The sequence below is a fragment of the Antechinus flavipes genome, chromosome 1 (assembly GCF_016432865.1).
Source record: "Antechinus flavipes isolate AdamAnt ecotype Samford, QLD, Australia chromosome 1, AdamAnt_v2, whole genome shotgun sequence".
Taxonomy (NCBI): domain Eukaryota; kingdom Metazoa; phylum Chordata; class Mammalia; order Dasyuromorphia; family Dasyuridae; genus Antechinus; species Antechinus flavipes.
Genome location: NC_067398.1, coordinates 325063323 through 325084799, shown reverse-complemented (window position 1 = coordinate 325084799; position 21477 = coordinate 325063323). Strand labels below are relative to the sequence as shown.

The following is a 21477-nucleotide window of genomic DNA, read 5'->3' as shown; positions in this document are numbered from 1 at the left end:
TTAGTTAATAGTCAAGCCTTTATTAAGTACATCATTTATATCAGATAACATGATAAGCACTGGAGACACAAAGAATGTTAAAAATGTAGTTCTTGCCCTCTCTCAAGAAGCTCATGTTATAATTAGGGAGAAAACATGTAAATATCTATATACATCAAATATATATACAAAGTATGCAAAAGATAATCTTTTGCAGGTTACTAAGGGTCTTCCTATCTTTCCAGGTTTATTATACTTTTTTTGTTGTTCATTTGTGTCTGATTTTCTTGACCCCTTTTGAGATTTTCTTTTTTTTTAATTAATTTTTTTAGGTTTTACATGTACATTCATTTTTTACATATTTCTATATGAGTTATGATGGGGGAGAAAAAATCAGAACAAAAGGAAAAAACCACAAGAAAGAAAAAAAAAAGAAAAAAATGGTAAAAGCAGTATGCTTCAATCTACATTTATTCTCCACAATTTTTTCTCTGGATGCTGATGGCATTTTCTATCCAAAATTCATTGAAATTGTCTTGAATCACTGAATTGCTGAGAAGAGCAACTCTTCTCAGCCAGGTCTATCACAGTTGATCATTGTGCAATCTTGCTGTTACTGTGCACAATGTTTTCTTGAATCTGCTCACTTCACTCTGTATCAGTTCATGTAAATCTTTTCAGGCTTTTCTGAAATCAGCCTGTTCATCATTTTTGTATAGAAAAATAATATTATATTGTTTTCATATACTATAATTTAGTCATTCCCCAATTGATGGGGATCCAACTCATTTTTCTAATTCTTTGCTACCACAAATAGAACTGCTACAAACATTTTTGCACATATGGATCCTTTTCCCTTTTTTAATGATCTCTTTGGAATATGGACCCAGAAGTGGTACTGCTGGATCAAAGGGTTTTCTAGTACTTTGTTCATAGTTTCAAAATGATCTCCAGAATGGCTGCATCAGTTCACATTCCTACATCCTCTCTTAACATTTATCATCTTTTCCTTTCATCTTCGCCAATCTGAGGAGCATGAGGTGGTACCTCAGGGTGGTTTTAAGTTGCATTTTTCTAATCAATAGCATTTTTTGAGCATTTTTTCATATAGCTATAGATGGCTTTAATTTCTTCATCTGAAAATTATCTGTTCATATAATTTGACCATTTATCAAATAGGGAATAACTTATCGTCTTATAAATTTTACTCAGCTTTCTATATATTTCATAAATAAGGCCTTTATCAGAAATACTGATTGTAAAAATGTTTCCCAGCTTTCTGCTTTTGTTTGTACAAAAACTTTTGAATTTAATGTAATTAAAATTATCCATTTTGCATTTCATAATGTTCTCTAATTTTTCTTTGGTCATAAATTTCTCCCTTCTCCAAAGATCTGACAGGTAACCCATCCATTGATCTCCTACTTTACTTGTAGTATCACCTTTTACACCTAAATAATATATACATTTCAATCTTATCTTGGTATAGGGTGTGAGATGTTGTTCTATCCCTATTTTCTGAAATATTTTTTCCAGTGTAACTAGCAATTTTTGTTAAATAGTGAAAATATCCAGAAGTTGGATATTGTTCAGTTGTGTTTGACTATTCATGACTCCACTTGGGATATTCTTGGCAAAAAATATTGGAGTGATTTGCCATTTTCTTCTCCAGCTCATTTTACAGATGAAGAAAATGAGCTAAATATAGTTAAGTGATTTGCCCAGGGTCACACAACTAGTAAGTGTCTGAAGCAAAATGGGGACTCAGGTCTTCCTGACTCTGAGCCTAGCACTTGGTCAACTGAGAAAGTTGTGCCTTATTACACTTACTACCCCTCAATGTACCCAATGACACTGGCTTCCTTGTTCTTCACACTTGGCACACCCTGGCTGGGGAGAGAGATAATGGATAAGATAGCACTGCCTGTCCCCTGTGCTTGGAATACTGTTCATTTCTGTCTCCTGGCTTCAGGTAACAGAGCAAACACCCACTTCTCTGAGAAGTCTTTCCCCAAATCCTTTGATGCTAATGCCTTCCTTTTGCTGTTATCTTTAATAGAACTAGTCTATAACTTGTTTGTACATAGTTGTTTACGTGTTGTCTCCCCATAAGACTGTGAGATCATATGAACAGGTACAAGGTTTTTTGTTTTGTTTTGTTTTTTAGTTATTTCATTTCTTAGCACCTTAGCACAGCACCCTGGTGCATAGTAGGCACTTAATAAAAGTTTGCTAACTGGATTGACTTATTCAGCAAATATCAACTTTTTTCTCATCTGTATAATGAGTTTAGAAAAGTTAAATCTAAGGTGCCTTCCTATGCTTGTATATTTATATATTGTAAGTATTTTCTGGGAGTTCTGGTGGAAACCTCCTCATAGCTCAGTATTTGTCCCATATTTCTGAAGATTTACCTTCCTTCCTTCCATATAGTATGGCATTCTCTTAGTGTTCTTCTTGAACCTTTCTCTTAATCTTTTTTTTTTCCTTTTTTCTAACAGAGGTTGGGAAAGATTTGCTATAATGACAAAAGAAAGATTTTGAAAAAGAAAATATTTTCATATGTCATGGCAAGGCTCTATTATTTCATCCCCTTGTTCCCTTATATTACTGTATTGTCCTCTTTTGTTTTACCACCAAAACTAATAAGGAAGATGTATAACATTTCAAATGCCATCCTTCAAATATCAATTTCACCCCTGGGACATAAGCTGTGAGTCTGTGGCTACTGCTATTATTGTATCTGATCCCTGGTAATTTTATGTGAGAGATTAGGAAGATTTTTTTGGTAACTGTTACAAAGAGCTAGAACCATCTTTTACAGCACAATATAAAACATAACAAATCTTTAGGAGCATGTAGGAGCTTTAGGAGCAGTTTTTCTAAGCTATTGGCTGCCAACTCCAGTGCTTCCCCACACTGTTATTCATCTGAGATATATTTCTCTTATCCAAGATAGAAAATTCTGGATCTTCCCTGAGCGTGAGAGATCATCATATCAAGGTAAGCTCTAGCCACCTAGCTCTAGTCATGTTTCTCTACATCTTCCTGCATTGTCACACTGTATATATACTTTTCACTTTCCCCTTCCACTTCCTACTGTGAGCATAGTAATCAAGTCAGTACCACCATAGTTCCTGGAAAGGAATCAGTCATCTATGAATCAATTCATCCTCTCTGATTCCCCAGACAGACATTCCCTTTCCTATCAATCATCCCCCTATATGTGTGTGTATAGGTATATGTATATGTAAATGCTTAATGCCTGGTACATAGTAAGTATTTAAGTGCTATTCACTCATTTATTATGTGAGTTCAAGCAGTGGTAGTAGTGATATACATACATACATATATATTATATATGTATATATATGTATATATATATACACACACACACACACACACACACACACACACACATACTTCTATATCTATATCTAGCTATCTGTTTGCTCCGAGAGTTTCTCCAGCTGCAAATGCTAGATCAAAAGAATAGGATGGTGTTAAACTTTCTTAACTTGTCTATGGCTCTACATCACCACTCACAAGTCTACTCCTTGCCTCCTTCTCAACTTAAACTCTTTCTAAGCCCATTTTCAAAGCATGTCTCAAACAAACTAAAATAAATCCCTTCTCCACTCAATTCCTGATTCAGCATTTTCTCATCCAATCAGGAATCATCTCCATCTCTCTCTGTCTCTCTGTCTCTCTGTCTCTCTCTCTCTCTCTCTCTGTGTGTGTGTGTATACACACACACACACACACACACACACACACACACACACACACACACCATATATATATATATATATATATGGTGTGTGTGTGTGTATGTATGTATATATGTCATGTCATCCTCAGAAAATCTGTCCCAGGCCTAGGTGGAAATGAGGTTAAACATTTAGTCAGTCATTCATTTTGGAGTTTTTGACACACAAGGAGAAAAACTCTAAGCTGGGGCTAGAACTGTGTTTGTCTCAGATGTTATCATATAAAATTACATTTGATCCTTCCTAGTAGATAAAACCCTTCCCTATTCCAACAGGCTTACTCCTTTCGTAATTTTTCTCATGGACTCAGGCTATTACCCTTCAGGGATTGATGGCTATCATTGAGGACAGAAGTAGTAGATAATCTTATCAATTGTTGTGAGAGGAAACTAGATCTGTTTGAGTGGGACACATTTTCTCCAGGAATAAACAAGCCAGGAAACAGACTCCACTCTTGAATTAGCCCATAATCAACTTCTATTACTATTGTCAAGACAACTGGTGATCTTGGCATCTATAATGTCTGACTCTAAGCATTTCACAGCTCCTGCTTCAGCTACCATCATGACCAATGGGAAAAAACTGTTCTCATCTGCCCAATTTGTTAGGGAAAGTCCTCACATATCTATTGATATAAATTGATAAATATCCCTCTAATTCATCATCAAGTTTGACATCTGAAGGTTACCCCCAGCCTGCTCTGAGGGTGCTAGTGAGATGTGGCCATTGTACATGCTACAACTTCTTGAAGCCATAGTGAGAGTTGGGTGAAAGTAGACACCAAAGGTAGATGAACAGCCCCAAAAAGGGCTCAGCAAGCCCTCACATCACACCAGTCCTCCCTGGATACCCCAGTAAACCTAGCACTAACTCCCCCCAGTTCTTTGGCCTCCATTTTCTTTGTATCCTCTAAATATCTAATGTGCCACGGGAAAAAGAAATCTCTGTATTTTGAGTCAGAGATCTGAGTCCTGATCATTGCTTTTTCACTTGAGACTTTGTTCAAGTTAATTAATCTCTCTGGGTCTCAGTTTCCTCTAAGGAGTTTAGACCTGATGATCTATAAGGCTTTGTTTTGCTCAATCTGTGATTTTGTGATTCCCAGATTTTTTTCCTTCTTTAATGCCTTCCATCTCCTGATGCTCACTGAAACCTAGTTTTTTTCCTTAAGACAACACAGCCCTTTACATCTTCTCCAAGACTGACTGTTCCTTTCTTCATACTCCCTTATACACATACAGGGCCAGCCTGAGGACTGGGCATATATACTCCTTGCTCTTCAGTACTAATTTCAGATTTTCCCTTTATCACCATTATCTAATAGTTACCTCTCCTCTAAACTTTGCTTCATCCCTCATTAATCCTTGTTGTCACCTGTGGATTTTTAGATTGTTTTCCTTTCACCCCAACAAGTTCAGTACCTGAATCACCATTGTCTTCTCTCAGACCTCTGCCCTGATTTGTGCTGCTGAATTATAAAAATGTCTCATCAAACAGATCTTCTTCCTTGCCCCTTCACTTACCTGTAGTTTCCCCACTACAGTTAAATAAATTAGCCTTAACAATAGCCTGGAAGTTGCTCTCCTACTCTGAGGCTACCAGTAACCAGCATAAAGACAAGGAGTTTAGACCCATTAGGATTTTGAGAAGAGCTACTGCTTTCTTGTCCCAATAAAGGGACTAAGGCATGTTCAGAAGAAACTATAAATTAACTATGTAGGAGAGTTAAATCAGAGTAATCAAACCTTTGAAGTTGGAGAGAAGCAGGAAAAGCTTTAAGGAAAAAATCGCACCAAAATTGGACTTTGAAGGAAACAATTTTAACAAATAAACAACATATTGAAATAAGAAGTCTAGAAAAAAAGGATGACTATCCATCTATCTATTAAAGCTGTGGGCTAAAACATATATATTTATATATACATGTATACAAACATATACACATATACACATATATACATATATACATATATATAGATAGATAGATAGATAGATAGATAGATAGATAGATAGATAGATATAGATAGATTGATTGATAGATAGATAGATGCCCCAAAGTGGAAAAGGTCAAAATGGGATTAGGGAATGACAAATAATCCAATTTATTAAATGACTTGATATGAAATGTCTAGATAGTTAGATCAGAGCCACATTAGCCTTGAATGCCAGAGTACAGAAGACTATTTCTAAGCTAAAGACTTATGGTGCATCTCAAATACTTAGTACTGATAGAGCCATACTGGTCACAAAAGACATAATTCTGGAGAGATGGGCTGAACACTTCCACAGTGTTCTCAATAGATTGTTATCAAACAATGTTGAAGTCACTGTGGGATATCTCAAGTTGTTGTCAATTCCTCTCTAGCCAAACTTTCAGTGGAAGAACTGAATGTGAATGCCATCAGGATTCTCTTGAGTGACTGTTGCTGATTCTATCCCAACAGATATCTACAAAATAGGAGTTCACTGCTCATTCAGAAGCTAAGTAAAATCTTCCAGATCAAATAACAAGAGGAAGTTATTCCCTCAGGAGATCAAAGATGCCTCTATTGGTCTCTCTAAAGGGAAAGGAAACATTGTCCTGCGACTATCACAAGGGGATCTTTTTCTCTCTCTTAGTCATTGCTGTTAAGATTCTTGCCAGGGTCTTCTTTAACTGGTTGATCCTTCATTTGGAAGATCATCTCCTGGTATGATTTCAGAAAGGGACAGAAAAAGGATGATATGGTGTTTGCTACCTAACAACTCCAAGAGAAATGCCAGGAGCAGAACAGAGGTCTGTACATAACATTCACTAACCTGACAGAAGTCTTTAAAACTGAATCATGTGGGCTAGTGGAAAAATCATGGTGCAATTTAGTTGCCCAGAGAAGTTCATCAGTATTGTAGGCCAATTTCATGATGGTACCTTTCATGAGTTCTGGATAAAGAACAATGATCTCACACTTTCCCAGCCTCAAATGGAGCAAAGCAGGGTTGTGTACTTGCTCCCATGATTTTAGCATGACATTTTTTATGATAAAAGATGCCTTCAATGAGGAGAAAATGGCATCAAGGGTCAGCTATTACAATGATAGCAAACTTTATTAATTTGAAAAGCCTTTAAGCTAAGACCATAGAAGAAGGAAAGTTGATATACTACCGTTTTGTTGACAGATAATTGTGCAGTCAGTGTAGCCTCTGAGACTAAGATGCAACATAGACTGATTCTCTACTATTTCTGCTCATCTTGGTCTGACAATTAACATCAAGAAAACATCAAGAAACAAGCCAGGACTTCACCATCTATATGTGGAACCACTGGTCACAGTAAATGGAGAAATTTTATAGTAGCAGTACACTTTCCAGGGATGTCTACATAGATTAAGAAAATGATTAATGGGTTGTCAGAGATAGCAAAGCATTTGGAAGGCTCCAAAGAAAGTATGTGTGTGTGAAAAACTGGAGCTTGACAGAGCAATTGTGCTGACATCACTGTGAAACTTGGACAATCAATCAGTACCATGACAGAAAATTGAGCCACATCAACTTGAATTGTCTTAGAAAGATTTTGAAGATTACCTAGCAAGATAAGATACTGGACAAAGAGATTCTTTCTTGAGCTGAATTGCCAAACATTCAAACTCTATTGCAGAGAGCACAACTTTGGTAGGGTAGTCATGTAGCCCAAATGTCAAACCTACAATTACCTAAAAGACTATTTTGCAGAGAACTTGCACAAGGAATGTTTACAAGGAGAACAGAAAAAGTGGTAGAAGGACACTTTCAAGGTCTCTCTGAAGAATTTTAGTATCAGTGGTGAGGCAATGGGGAGGCATGGTTTCACAGTACAACTCAGTATGGCATACCCACATCAAAGGTGGCATTGTATTCCATCAGCAAAGTAAAATCACAGTAACAGAAGCATATGTGAGCTGTGCTGTTCCAGAGATATCTCCACCCCAAATGTCCTAATGGACTACTTGTGTCTGAGGAGTAGGAGAGCCTTCAGAACTTGTATTAGACTGACCAACTACAGCCAAATAAACTGTGTTGACATGGTAATGTCATTGGTCCTCTGAAAACAAAGGATGAACAATAAGTTTATATTTATGATTAAAGCCTTAGAATCCAATTTTTGTGTATTTTTAGAGTGGGAAGGACTTTCATTTACAGCACTATTATTTTACAGATAAGAAAACTTAATTTCAGAGAAATAAATTGAAATAAACAATTCAACAACCATGAGTAATAGCAACTAATATATGCTGGCTTAGTGTTAGGGAAACAAAGGTAAAAAAAAAAAAAACACACACACACACACAAAACGAAAAAAACCAAAAACAGTTCTTGCCTTCAAAATCCTTATGTACTACTGGAATGACATCATATATGAACAAATTAGGAAATACAAACTAAGTTCAAGAAGGGAATGTGGGGAGAGACCCAGGAAAGACTTTTTATAGCAGGAAGCTGAGTTATCCCTGAAGGAAACTAGGCATTTTAAGGGAAGGAAGGGCAGAGAGAGTACTTTTCATGGGCAGGTGAGTTATGTAAACATAGAGAAGCAGAAAGTACTACAAATCAGGATAGAGGGAAGAGGTAAGTTTGACTAGGAAATATGTTCATGAAGAGGGATAATATCAAATAAGCCTAGAAGGTAAATAGAAACCATACAGTAGAATTTTTAAGTTCCAAGTTGAGTAATTTATATTTTATCCTAATGGAAATAGCAATCCCCTGAAGATTTTTGAGCAAGGGGATGACATGGTTAGATTTCTGTCTTTTGTTGTTAAGGGTAATGATTTGCTTTTGGGTAAGATTGTAATATGTAAAGAATATGGAGAACTCCTAAGGATGGGGACTTCCTCTATTAAAGCAGATTAATTTATTCATCTGAAACCTAACAGTCTTAGAAAGTTGCCAAGGACTAGGAGAGACTAAATGATGGGCCCATGGGTACATAGGTAGATGTGTCAAAGGTGGGGTCTGAACCTGGGTCTTCCTGTTTTGCAGGAAGTCTCTCTATAGAGAATTTAAAATTCAGCCAAAACTTCAGTAATAAGGAAAATACTATAAAGAATTATCTGACATTGACTTCTTTCTTCATGAATAGTGTGTAAGTGTATTTACTATGCAATATACTAGTATTAGAAAGAAATCAAGCTTTTTTGTATATAACAGAAGGAAGAAATTTGGGTTAGTTTCCTGTAACTGATTCTTGTTATACAAATATAATTTTTAAAAAATAGAAATTTCTTTTTATAAAAATATAAACAAAACCCTTGTGCTTTAAGGCACAAAGAATGCAGGTTATTATTTTTTTTTTTTTGGTGGAGGGGGAGGTGAGGAGAGACAGGGAATATCACATTTCTTTAACTTGAGTTGCCACTGAGAAACCTGGGGGGGGGGGAATCCAAAAACCTTTAATTGGATGACCTAGTTATAGCAGCACCAACTTCATACTTGCAAACACATTGGCAATACTATACATTTTTTTGTAAGTGCCATCTGTATAACTTAAAACACAAATAGCTTCAACTGGGGAAAAAATATGTATGTATAAAATAAAAAACCCAAACCTATCTGCCTGTTATGTAAAACTGTATCTGTTGTTGAGAGAGGAAATTGGAGAACTTAAGATAAATGACACTAGAATGTGACAAGAATCCTTCATGGAAAAACTTGAAAAGGTCCTGGCCTCTGAGCAGGACTGAGTAACCATTAATCAAAAATCAATGGGAAACAACTGTCTTGTCACCCAAGATTTAAGGAATGGCCTTGCAAAGACAAGAACTTCTTTCTAAAACTAGATGCATGTTCTACAGCTTAAGGTAAATGGCCAAAATGAAATTTTCTTTCTCTTTAAAGAAGAAATATTAACATTTGCTTTTCCTTCTGATTAGAAATTGAAATCTTTCATATGCTGTTATCTTCAATATTAGAATGTGAACTCATTGAAAGCAGGACTATCTTTTCTTTTTCTACCCTTGGCATTTAGCAGAATGTTTTGTACATATATGTAGTAAGCATTTAAAAAAAGCTATATTCATTTCATGTTTTTGTCTTTCTGTCTCTAATTCTCTGTCCTTTTTTCTCTCTTTCTGTTTCTGTGTGTGTGTGTGTGTGTGTGTGTGTGTGTCCTTCTCTGTCCACCTCTCTTAGATGAGATAATATTTGTGTAATGCTTTACACAGTGCCTGGCTCATAGTGGGTATTACATAAAAGTTATCTATTTCTATAAATTTCTGTCACTTTGTCTTTTTGACAGTCTCAGTTAAATAAGAAATAGCTTTAAAATTTTTTTATTTTTGCTGATTTCATTGGTCTTTCAAAAAATGTCTTAATCAGTTTTCTTTTTGCTTTTAGTTCTGCTAATTTCTCCTTTGATTTAACCAATTTCTTCTTTTGATTTTATTTAATTTGACTTTCTATATTTCAAGTGTAAAGGCAAATCATTAAATCTTTTTTCTCCATGATGCTGCTGCTGCTGCTGCTGCTAAGGATAGAGTCCTGGGCCTGGAGTCAGGAAGTCTTGAGTCAATATGACCAAAAAAAGGCCAATCCTGCATCTCTGGAAACTCTAGTTGAGACCACTTTTAGTTCTATCCAATCAATTAGTCAGGTCCAAATTCACATTAAATTATTTGAAATTAGAGGACCTGAGATTGAATCTTTGACTGTATCAATAATTACTCATGTCACTTAACCATTTTCGACATTAGTTTCCTCTTTTGTAAAATAAAGGAGTTAGATTTAATTAGTAATTCTTAAACTTTTTAGTCTCAGAACCCCTTTATAATCTTAAAAATTATTAAAAACCCCCAAAAGACTTTGTGTGGTTACAAATATTATTTCATTTGATCCTTGTTATTACTATAAGGTGGGTGCTGCTATGCCCATTTGACAGTTGGGAAAATTGAGGTAGATAGAGACTAAATCACTTGCTCAAAGTGACACAACTAGTAAGTGTCTTGAGGCCAAATTTGAACTCAACTTCATCTAACTATAGACCTAAGCATTGGATCCAGTATGTTTCCAGCTAGCTCTAGGAAGACTTTCACAAATTATATTCTGTAGTAAATCATAGCTTAAATCATATATAATTGTCCAAAAGGTACAATGCAGTGTTTTGACTAAATAACTGTACTTTAAGGGTTGTCTTAAAATAAGGTATTTACCACAAATACATGCAAAATAATTTCATAGATACAATGATAACTTTATTCAACTACTCTTAATTAATTAATTATATAATAAATTGGGATTAGATCCTTGATTCTTTAGACATTCACTTATGGCTTGATCAATTCTATTTTCTAAAATCACATTTAGATTCTCTTTCTGCTTTATTCACATTGGCATTTATATTCTTTTGTAAATAGTCATCTATTGCATTAAAATTTCAATTTTGTTGGCATATAATTAGATATAACATTTTCTAATAATTTTAATTTTTTCTATCTCCATTTCATCTCACTTATGTTTTTATTGATTTGATTTTTCTCTGCCTTAAAAAACTCAATTAATAATTGCTCGATTATATTGGTCTTTGTAAAACTAGTGTTAGTTTTATTTTTTTAAACTCAGTGGTATTTTAAAAAATATTATCTATCTCTTCTTTAATTGAAACTTGTGATGACCGCTTATTTTAAAATCAGCTGGAGTCAGGAATTCAGGTTAAAGAAAATCTTCAATCTTTATTCTTTTTGAGGTGAAGGGGGATTAGCAATGTAAGCAGTTGCAACAAGATGCCAGCCAGAAGTCTCATTCCGCATCTCTCTCCATCCCTCTGCCTCCACCTACCAAAATCATCATTTCCTATACAACACATCAGGACTTGCACAAAGAGTGGGCGGGGGCCATTCTTTCTCCAAGCATATATATTAATAGAGTATGGTCCACATGCTTGGGACCCCAATGCATCAACTCGAGCTTCAGCCCATTATAGAAACTATGGACTTTGAAACTCATATGGCATTAATTCATCAGTTTTCCACAGTTTTTATAGTTGCATGTTCAATTCAATGAATCTAAATTTCAGTCTGAAATTTTCCTCTAAGGATTGCATTAGCTGTCTTTTAGCTTTAGCATAATACATGTTTTGGTATATTTTTTTCATTGTCACAATTTCTTAAATATAATTATTTACTATTTCTAGTATTTTTTCTTTAAATCATTCATTCAGAACAGTATTATTTATTGTGATTTGTGTCCCATGTTCCTATTTCTCTTCAGTTACATTATTTTTTATGTTAAGGTTTTTAAAAGGATTTCATATTACTGCCTTTCTGAATATATTTGTAAGTTTTTTTGTCCTAACATATAATAAAAACAAATAGTTCCCACTCAACAATTTCAAAAGATCTAATATAAAATTCTATTTAGAATCTTAGTCTTATTTATCTTTCTGTCAGATTATAAGTCCCAAAAAGCTATACTGAAGTCACTAGACTTTTACCTTACTTTCTAGGTTTTCTTCCATTTCAGTTAGCTTTTCCTTTAAGTACATTCATGAGAGGTTTCCAAACTGGCATTCATGTATTCCTCTTGAGGTTAAAAAATAAAAAGGCTTGCCAAAGGGAGCAAAAGGAATATTTAATAAATGAAATATTCCATAAATAGCAGTCTTAGTAAAAAAAAAATTGGATTCAAGACATAATGATGGAGAATGGGAACAGAGTGGGAAAGGAAAGGAACATTACAGAGCACTTGAAAATACTGAAAGAGACAAGATTATTTTCTACCCATTAAAACCAAATGGATATGGTGAGAATATAAAACTCTTAAATAAGGAATACAATTAGAAAAAGTGAGGAAAAAGTTAGCAATGATGACCTACTGAAAAACTGAGGTCTGTAATAATCAGAAACTCCAAATTGATTTTTCATTAATGAAGTTACACAATTTTTGATGTCTCCTTCTAGAAGCACATCCCATTGTTATTAAAAAGTGCTAAAAGGCTTATGTTTTGTTTATAACAATTTATAACTGTGACTCAGGATTCTCAGTCCCAGTATCAATAAAATATAAAGAAAGAAATAAGCCAGGGACTGAATATAAAATGCTGGTATCTCTTTTAAAAAGAAAATTGTTAGATAAAAGATTTAATAGTCTCACTAATTTATTTGACTATGTTAGAATAAATAGATAGCAAGTTTTATAAAACTAGAAATGTTATTATGTAACAAATAATTTTTTAAAAACAAGAATCTTTTTCTTTATACATGGTAAGCTCTGGAATTTATTTCCTTTCATGTTGAAACGAAGGTATGGGAAGATTTACTAAAAGCTAAAGCATATGTTGGCAAAAAGGCTGATCCTTGACTTCAAGGATATGCCATTCAGTGCACAAATTAATACTGATATTGTTTCATTATCTATGGTTTCTTTAAATATACTATAGTGTTCCTATTTCTCTATTTTGACCATATATGTAATATGTATATATGTATGTATATATTTGTTGTTGTTGAATCTGACTATTGATTTAGCTGAGACATGATAAATTCTACTCAAACTCTTCACTGAACTGTGTTTTATGTTTTATGAACTTTATGTTTTAAATATATTTCTTTTATACAATAGATTAGCCGGTTTTGCTTTCTAAGACATTGTGCTACCTTCTTGTTTTATGTGAAGTAGCTACAATCAAAAGTAACTGACCTTGAAGGGAAAAAGCTTAGAAAAACAATCTATGACTCATTGATCTCCCAGGGAAAAAAAAAACAGAAAAAAACCCTGAAAACCACATTTCAGGAAATAACAAAATAAAATTAACCAAGAGTATTAGAACCAGATGGACAAAATGCAAATTGATAGAAAATTCCAATTGTTAACATTGGAGAGGAATTTCAAATTTAAGTTATCCACAAATTTCATTATTAACTTCAAACTCAAAGTTAAGAAAAAGGTATTCAAAGTGACCAGGAAGGGATGGATAATTTGCCAATAAAATCTATCACAGTCACATAAGACTACTCTTTAACAATGAGAAAAAAAGAATTGTTGGAATATAATATACTGAAAAAACAAAAGGCAATCTCCCAATAAGAAGTTGTCTTACAAACTTGAACATAATCTCATAGAGAATGAAAAAGTTAGGAGTTAAAACAAAATAGAAGTATTCCTTTTGAGAAAACCAAAGTTGTACAGAGCCTCTGAAATTCAAAGACAGAAATTTGAGATAAATAATTTTAAATAATTTGAAAGGTCTAAGTAATTATTGGTGTTTAAATAATGAAAGAACGAGAGAAGGTCATAGTTCTTTTGTACTTATACTTAAGAATTATCAAGGTAAAAAACAACAACAACAAAAATCAATCAACCAACCTCCTCCCCAAATCTGACCAAGGTTTTCAAAAACAAAACTAATCCTTCTTGTAATTTGGGTACCATAAGTAAAGGTCATTCAATAATATAGCTAAGTGAGGGGTGTTAGAGAGGGGTGCTATACTTCATTGTTTCCTGAGCCAAAAAAGAGATGGTTACAAAAGCAAAAATAGTAACAGAAATATAATAAAATGAGCAGGAAAGGAGAGAGAAAAGAGATACAGGGTGAAACTGAAGAGGGAACCCTCAGATAAAAAAATTTTGAACTGATTATAGGGCTGAGTAGAAGGTGAAAATAGGTATATGTTGAAGCAAGATTTGATGATTTGGCTTTATTTTGGAAAGGGAAGGGTAATTGCAAGAATAAAGACTGGGATTGGATGGTTCCATGCATTGAAAACTGCACCTAGTGCTGTTTGTTTGACTATTTTTGTTGTTGTTTAAGAAGAATATTATAAAAGAATTTGATAGAAGGAAAGTAAACATAACAATAAAAATAAACACGAATGGGATAAATTTGTCCATGAAACATTAAAGTTGCATTATGTACAATGTAATGCAAGCCCCATTAATTTGTTGTAGGTGAGCTGGGAGACTGACATATATAATTTGAATAAGTCTAGAAGTTGAAATGTAGAAAGTGGAGCAAGTAGTTGACTGATAGTCAACATATGCAGGTAGGCTTTAAAGCATCAGACAGGTGATTACATACTCCCACAATAAGCTTTCATCATGTTATTATTTTAAATCTTTTTTTTCTTATTGTCCATAACCAATCACTGTCCAAATCTATGAAATATCTAACACATCAATCCTTTCTTTCCTCATTTGTAACACCTAACTCAGTACTAGGCATATAGCAAGAACTCAGTACTTTTTGTTAATTGATTTTAGGTATTGAGTGAAGAACAACTTGAAGAGAAATTTTTGGATAAAGGAGTAAAGAAATGGATGAGTCAAATTATAGGTAGAATTCCTCTTTTGAAAGAAGTAGAAATACAGGAATAAGCCAATAAAACTAGAGTTTGAAAGAATGTAAGGAGTTAAATGATAATGGAAAAGATAGATTTTGGAGTCTTTGAAAAACTAATTCAATCCACTCAAATATGGGTTAAAGTCAGCAGAAAGTAACTATGTATGATATCAATAATAGGAAAAAAGGCAAAGAGAAAACAATTTTAAGGGAAGTCTTAAGAAAAGGACTATAAACTACAATTTAGTACTTAGAATATTGGTCGTACAATCAGAAAGATGTGAGTTTAAATCCTGACATTTTTTAGACATTGTTCATGGATAATTACTGAGCCTCAGTTTTTTCATATATAAAATTGGCATGATAATAACAATAGCTATAGAAACTACTTCACAGAATTATGGTGAGATTTAAATAATGTAATTTATATAAAGTATTTCACAAACTCTTAAATACTATAAAGTATTAAAAAAAAAAACCCTTGCAATGTTAGAGGAAGACAGGAAGCTTAATAAAAATAAGGGCTTCTTATTCAAAATGTTATCAGAAAGAATAACATAATCACTAACACCTCTTGTGAATTAGTCTATCAGGTGCTTTATTTTGGGCAGCCTGAATGAACAGAATACCATGTTGATTGATTGGTTGGTTGGGGGCAGGGAAGGAAGTACTGAAGTGAAGAAAAGGAAGTAGAAAGAGGAAATGCAGAGTGCTTTAGGTAACATTCTTCATAATTTCACCTTTCTGTGCCTGTGAAGGAAGTTGGCATTGAGAGGCTTTCAAATATGTGGGCACTTACAGAGACATTTTCTAGAAAGATAAGTTAGAGCAGAATTTCTAAAATTTTGTTTTCTCTTTCATCTTGTTCACTATTCTTTACTCGGTGACCTTTGTTTAGCATTAAGTCATCAGAAGTGGGTATATCTTTTTCATTTCAGTAAGTCTCATCAGGGGAAATCACAAGAGATCTGGAGAAATGAAGCATGACTGAGAGTCATGGGACAGGAAACACTCCAAAAAAATCATAGTGTTCACCAGTGTATGATGGATACAACATGTAATAAAAATGGAAATATCAGCAAAAACAGAATAAATGTATGATCAAAAAAGATGATGGGTCAGTTATGTAGTGTGAATATGGGATATGTGACTGGCAACTCAGATGTTCAGTGGAACAGTATCATTGTGATAGGGGGAATAATACTCCCATTATGTTGGGGAGTTCTCAAACTCTGCACCTTATAGGACAACATGGACAATAGTCACAGGGAGGTGGGCATGAATGAGTTGTGAACTGCATAGATGGGAAGGAATACACACCTGGAGGAGATAACAGATCAACTTGAATTTTTGCCCTTTGGGATTCTTGAATTCTACAAGTACACAGTTCCATGTAGTTGAAAACCCCGCAAAAGTTTATTTCCATATCATAACAATGAAAATATGATATTTGGAGAAAACATAGGTTAATTTTGGGAAAATGTTTTTGTGTTAATTCAGATGGAAAAATAAAACAATATTTTATATATTTATATATCTATATGTGTATGTATGTTTACCAGCAAAGTAATTTGCATGGAAATTCTCATTTTGCTAAAAGTATTACACTTCAAGAGTTGTCAAATACAAGTCACAAAATCATTTTTAAAAGGAGGCAGGCAATATCTATTTATAGTCACATTTCTCATTCAAGATGCTTTGGAATTTCAACTTTTCCAGCAAGTCAGTTTGGTTATGGTACATGAACAAATGCCACACTAAGCTATGATTATTTTTAAAAAGTAAGCCTGCTAAAATATGATGGCAAAATGGTAATTCTTTGAAGGAAAATGAACACTTATTGATAACATTTAAGAATAAAAATTAGTTAATTTTTAGGGTTTTCCCCTTCATTGTGAACAGCAATTATAAATGATGGATGCATAAAGAATGAAACATTTGGTTCACATATAACTTAAAATGAGATACTGTTGCTAAACTTTTGTTAAGAAAACATGAAGAGCATCTGACACTCAGCAGAGACAGTTACACTAAGCAAACAACTTTCTTGAGGAGATAGTGGCATGAAAGCAGCTGTGATATTACAAGAGCACATTTCTGTGCCTACATTGATTTGCACACTTATTGTTGATGTGTGCAAGGATGTTTTCTTGTCACACCACTTGGGGAATCCTTGCAGATCCTAGCACCAAAGTATAAATCAGATTTTGTCTTTTATCTGAGTTCTTTCTACGTTTTTAGTACTGAGTGTACTGAGGTATGTTTTCTTTGGTTACTTTAGTTATAAATGTGCAATTAAAAACAATATATACATCATTAAAAATCAAATTTCAGTGTCCACTTTTTAGGCAATAAAATTGTAGATTTCTTCAGTAGGGTAGATGGTCATCATTTTCTTGCATCAGTCATAAAACTGTTTTCAATACACAAAACAATGAGCTGATTAGCACAACTATAGGTTTTCTGATCCAAGATTTTTCCTGTGCTCAGTGGTGATGCGTTTCCTGTTACAGTTATATCTGCTGTTCTCCATGCTTCACAATAGTTGCTTACCAGTCGAATCCCATTTGTGTTGGAACCATGCCATATTACTTTTTGAGGCCTATAGAAGAATTTTGTACAGTTATTTTGAATAGAAATCTTGAAGACTAAGGCAAAGCTATATTAGATTCTCTAGTACTCATATGTATGTATATATATGTACACGCTATACATGTACATGTGTATATAAAGGATTTCTATGAAGATCAAAAGATTATCATTTCATGAAATAAAGCCATGTTGAATATACTACATTTTGTTAATTCAAATATAAGCTTCCCCAAAATAAAGGCTGTCTTTCTCCTTATATAAAAGAAAGATAGTTTTATACAAAAACATGAAATCATTATTTAAAATATTTAATGTGAAACATTTCAAAATATTTTTTCAATTTATATGAAAGTATTTCAGTCATTTTTAACCATTTTTTTGTTGTTGTTGTCATCTATTATAATAAGAGTGTAATTATAGACCCACTTGAATAAAATTTATGAATGATATATAATCTATGTTAGGACCAACATGGTAATTTTTTTTTAATCAAATCACTTTGAGATCTTGCAGTGGTACAAAGAGAAGAGATATAATTTGGTAATTGAGGATTTATGCTCAAATGCTGATTCTGCTATTCACCATCCTGAGTAAGCCACTGAATCTCTTTGGGGCTCAGTTTCCTCATCTGTAAAATTAGAAAGACTTTTAATCCTACAGAACATATAGTTGTCTTTATTAGCATTACTTGTCCTTGTACCAGATAAACACATAAATACTAAATTTATGACAGAGCAATCCAATTGATTGAATGGCAAATAAAACAGCATTTAATGTATTCATTAGGGCTTCTCAGTATAAAAAAAGCACTTACCATGATGGATCTGTCATAACATTCCGACCATCAAAGGAATATATTGGAATATGGTTATTGAATTGACCTCCATGGCCAGAAAAAATGGACTCCCAATTATTGAAAAGTATTTCTCCCTGTGGAAATCAAAAGCAATATTTTAACATTTGGAGCTTAACTTTGTGTTTTAATAACATGGTATAAGGATTGAATAAATTTTCAGAAGCTCTCGAAGTACCCTGAGTATTACAGTACAGAAACAAACTATTATCTGTTTCTAATAACATTTTGGATTATTCATATTTGAAGGATGCTAAAGAGTCCTGTTTGTCTGAAGCTGTTTCTTTTGCCAACCTGTCATGATGTGACTGCTAGTGCTTCTTGGAAGGCTTATATCTCTTGCTCTGATATAGTCTGGAGTGACTATCTCTGGAATGCTTTCTCTCCTTAACTCTGCCTACTGGCTTTCCTGGCTTCCTTTAAGATTCAGCTCAAATATTACGTTCTGCAAGTAGTCTTCCCCTTAGCCCTCTAACCCTTATTGTTTTCCCTCTGAAATTACCTTCCCTCTACTCTGAATATCTTTTATAGATATACAGTTCATTTGAATGTTTTCCCCTCATTAGAATATGGCTTTTTTGAGATCAAGAGCTTTTTAAAAAAAGGATCCTTAAATGCTTATTTGACACATTATATATTGTTTAGTAGATGTTTGTTGAATGATTAAAGATATAAGCCTTGTTAGCCATTGACTGTGCAAAGTACATCTACAGGGTAGAGAATAAAGAATTCTCTTAACTACCAACTTCTCTATTTGTGTCTATTTCCTGGACTTTACATCTCCATCTGAACTTGATGGGTTTTGAACTCCTTTATTATACTACTTAATAATAACCCCGACATATAAATGATGATTAACTTTTCTTACAACAGTCTCTTGAGGTAAATAGTTCATGTTCTTATTTCCCAGTTTATAGATGAAGAATCATAGATACAGAGGATGAAGGATATGCTTAATGTCACAAGGCTGTCTTCTAATTCCAAGACTATTATTCTTCCTATTATACCACATTCCCTCACCATCCACAAGTCTTGACTCTTCAGATGCTTGAGATCAACATGATACCATGATTTAAAGAAACTCAGTCCCAAACTGTCTTGGCTTGCCCCATGTTGTCCATCTTGCTATGACAATTGTTTTTCATTTCTACATGAAAGCCCTACAACTGAAATCATTCCTTTGGGTTTGTTTCCTAATGAGATTCACTATTAAAATGAACTTAGATTACTAGAATTAAGAATGAAGGAAGTCAGCTCGAATGTCTCCAGAAAATGGCATATTCAAAGCAACTAGGCAAAGCTGAAAAACCAAAGGAGGGAAGGAAGGAAGGAAGGAAGGAAGGAAGGAAGGAAGGAAGGAAGGAAGGAAGGAAGGAAGGAAGGAAGGAAGGAAGGAAGGGAGGGAGGAAGGGAGGGAGGGAGGAGGGAGGGAGGGAGGGAGGAAGGGAGGAAGGGAGAAAGGAGGAAAGGTAGGAGGGAAAGAAGAAGGGAAGGAAGAAGGGGAAAAGGGAATGAGGGAAGGAAGAAGGAAAAAAGGGAATGAGGGAAGGAGGAAGGGAGAGAGGGGGGAGGGTGAAAAGGAGGAAGGGAGAAAAGAAACATGTATGAAGTACTTACTATATGCCAGGTACTCTGTAAAATACTTTATAATTTTTACTTCATCTTATCCTCACAACCCTGTGAGATTGATGCTATAATTATCCCCATTTTACAATTGAGGAAATTGATATAGGCAGAGGTTAAATGATTCATCCAAAGTTATACAGCTAGTAAGTTTATGAAGCCATATTGTGTCACTGTACCAACTAACTGCCTCTTTGGCCTTGCCTCTTGAACAGAATTCAAGAGTGATCTTGGAAAGGGAATTTTAGGTTATTCTTGTAACTCTTCACATAATTCCTAGAAGGGGGTTATCATATATATATATATATATATATATATATATATATATATATATATATATGTATATATATATATATATATATATATATATATATGTATGTATATATATATATATGTATATATTATGCCACCAAATGCAGGAAAGCATAATAATTGTGCAAATCTTCTGTTTAAACTGGAGTTTACTGGCCATCCTGGTCCTACATAAAAGGGTTAACATTTTAAATTGAAGATTTTTTTTTTGTAAATTAATCCATTTTTTAAAAGACTTTTTGTTCATTTGAATTTAACGTTGTTCTTATTAAATGATTTTAAAAAATAAAACTGGAAATTTAAAAAGTGTCTGAGGGACCACAAATATCTTTTTTGGTGAGAGAACAGTTTCTTTACCCTTATGTAACCCAATTTAGAGTCAACTTTTACCCTTAAACTGATTGAACGCAGAAGATGGGATGTTTTATATATATGAAGTACTTCCTGGAAAAAAAAAAACAACTAAGAAGCACTGTTCATAAGATCCTACATTTAGAGCAAGAAGAGACCCAGAGATTTTTGAGTCCAAATTCCCTAGTTTTTTTCATGTAAGCCAGGGTTCGATTCCATTTGCATTAGACTTCTAATTTATGGAGAAGGATTCCCTACACTGCAGGCCTATGTAAAAATTATTTTTATGATGACTTCTTCCAGAATTCTTTAGAAAATCTGGAAGTTTTATAATTTTTGTTTTCTCAGGCTCTCACCAATTCTGCTCCTTGGAGCATCAAAATCGCCATTCTTTATCAGTGAGAAGAGTTTTGGGCAAACAAGCTTGAACATTGAGTTACATACAAACAAATGATGAAATTGAGTCTAAAAAGTTTAAATGACCTGCCTGGCATCATATAACTAATAAGTTTCTGAGAAGGATTTAAACTCAGGATTTCACATGTCTGAGGCTCTGTCCAATACACTTTACTATCTTTTTTCTTGTTTTTTTTTTTTTTTTTTTTTGGGGGGGGGGAGAAATTCTTAGAAAAATGCTTTTTTTTTTAAAGCATTTCTCTTTAATGTGAAACATCTCCATCTACTTGGGCTATAACACCCAGGTTACAAGGCTG

The 21477-nt window shown here is 33.8% G+C and overlaps 1 protein-coding gene across 1 annotated transcript in view; it reads right to left on the bottom strand.

The window, feature by feature from the left end:
* Positions 1-16425: 16425 nt before the first annotated feature.
* Positions 16426-21477, bottom strand: part of COL15A1 (collagen type XV alpha 1 chain) — a 196182-nt gene continuing 191130 nt past the window's right edge. Inside the window, exons 38-39 of the mRNA XM_051966718.1 lie at positions 18440-18555; positions 16426-17635 (exon numbers count right to left, since the gene is read on the bottom strand). Of these exons, the coding sequence (XP_051822678.1) occupies positions 17422-17635; positions 18440-18555 (330 nt within the window). The 3' untranslated portion in view covers positions 16426-17421. The remainder of the gene's footprint in view (positions 17636-18439; positions 18556-21477) is intronic.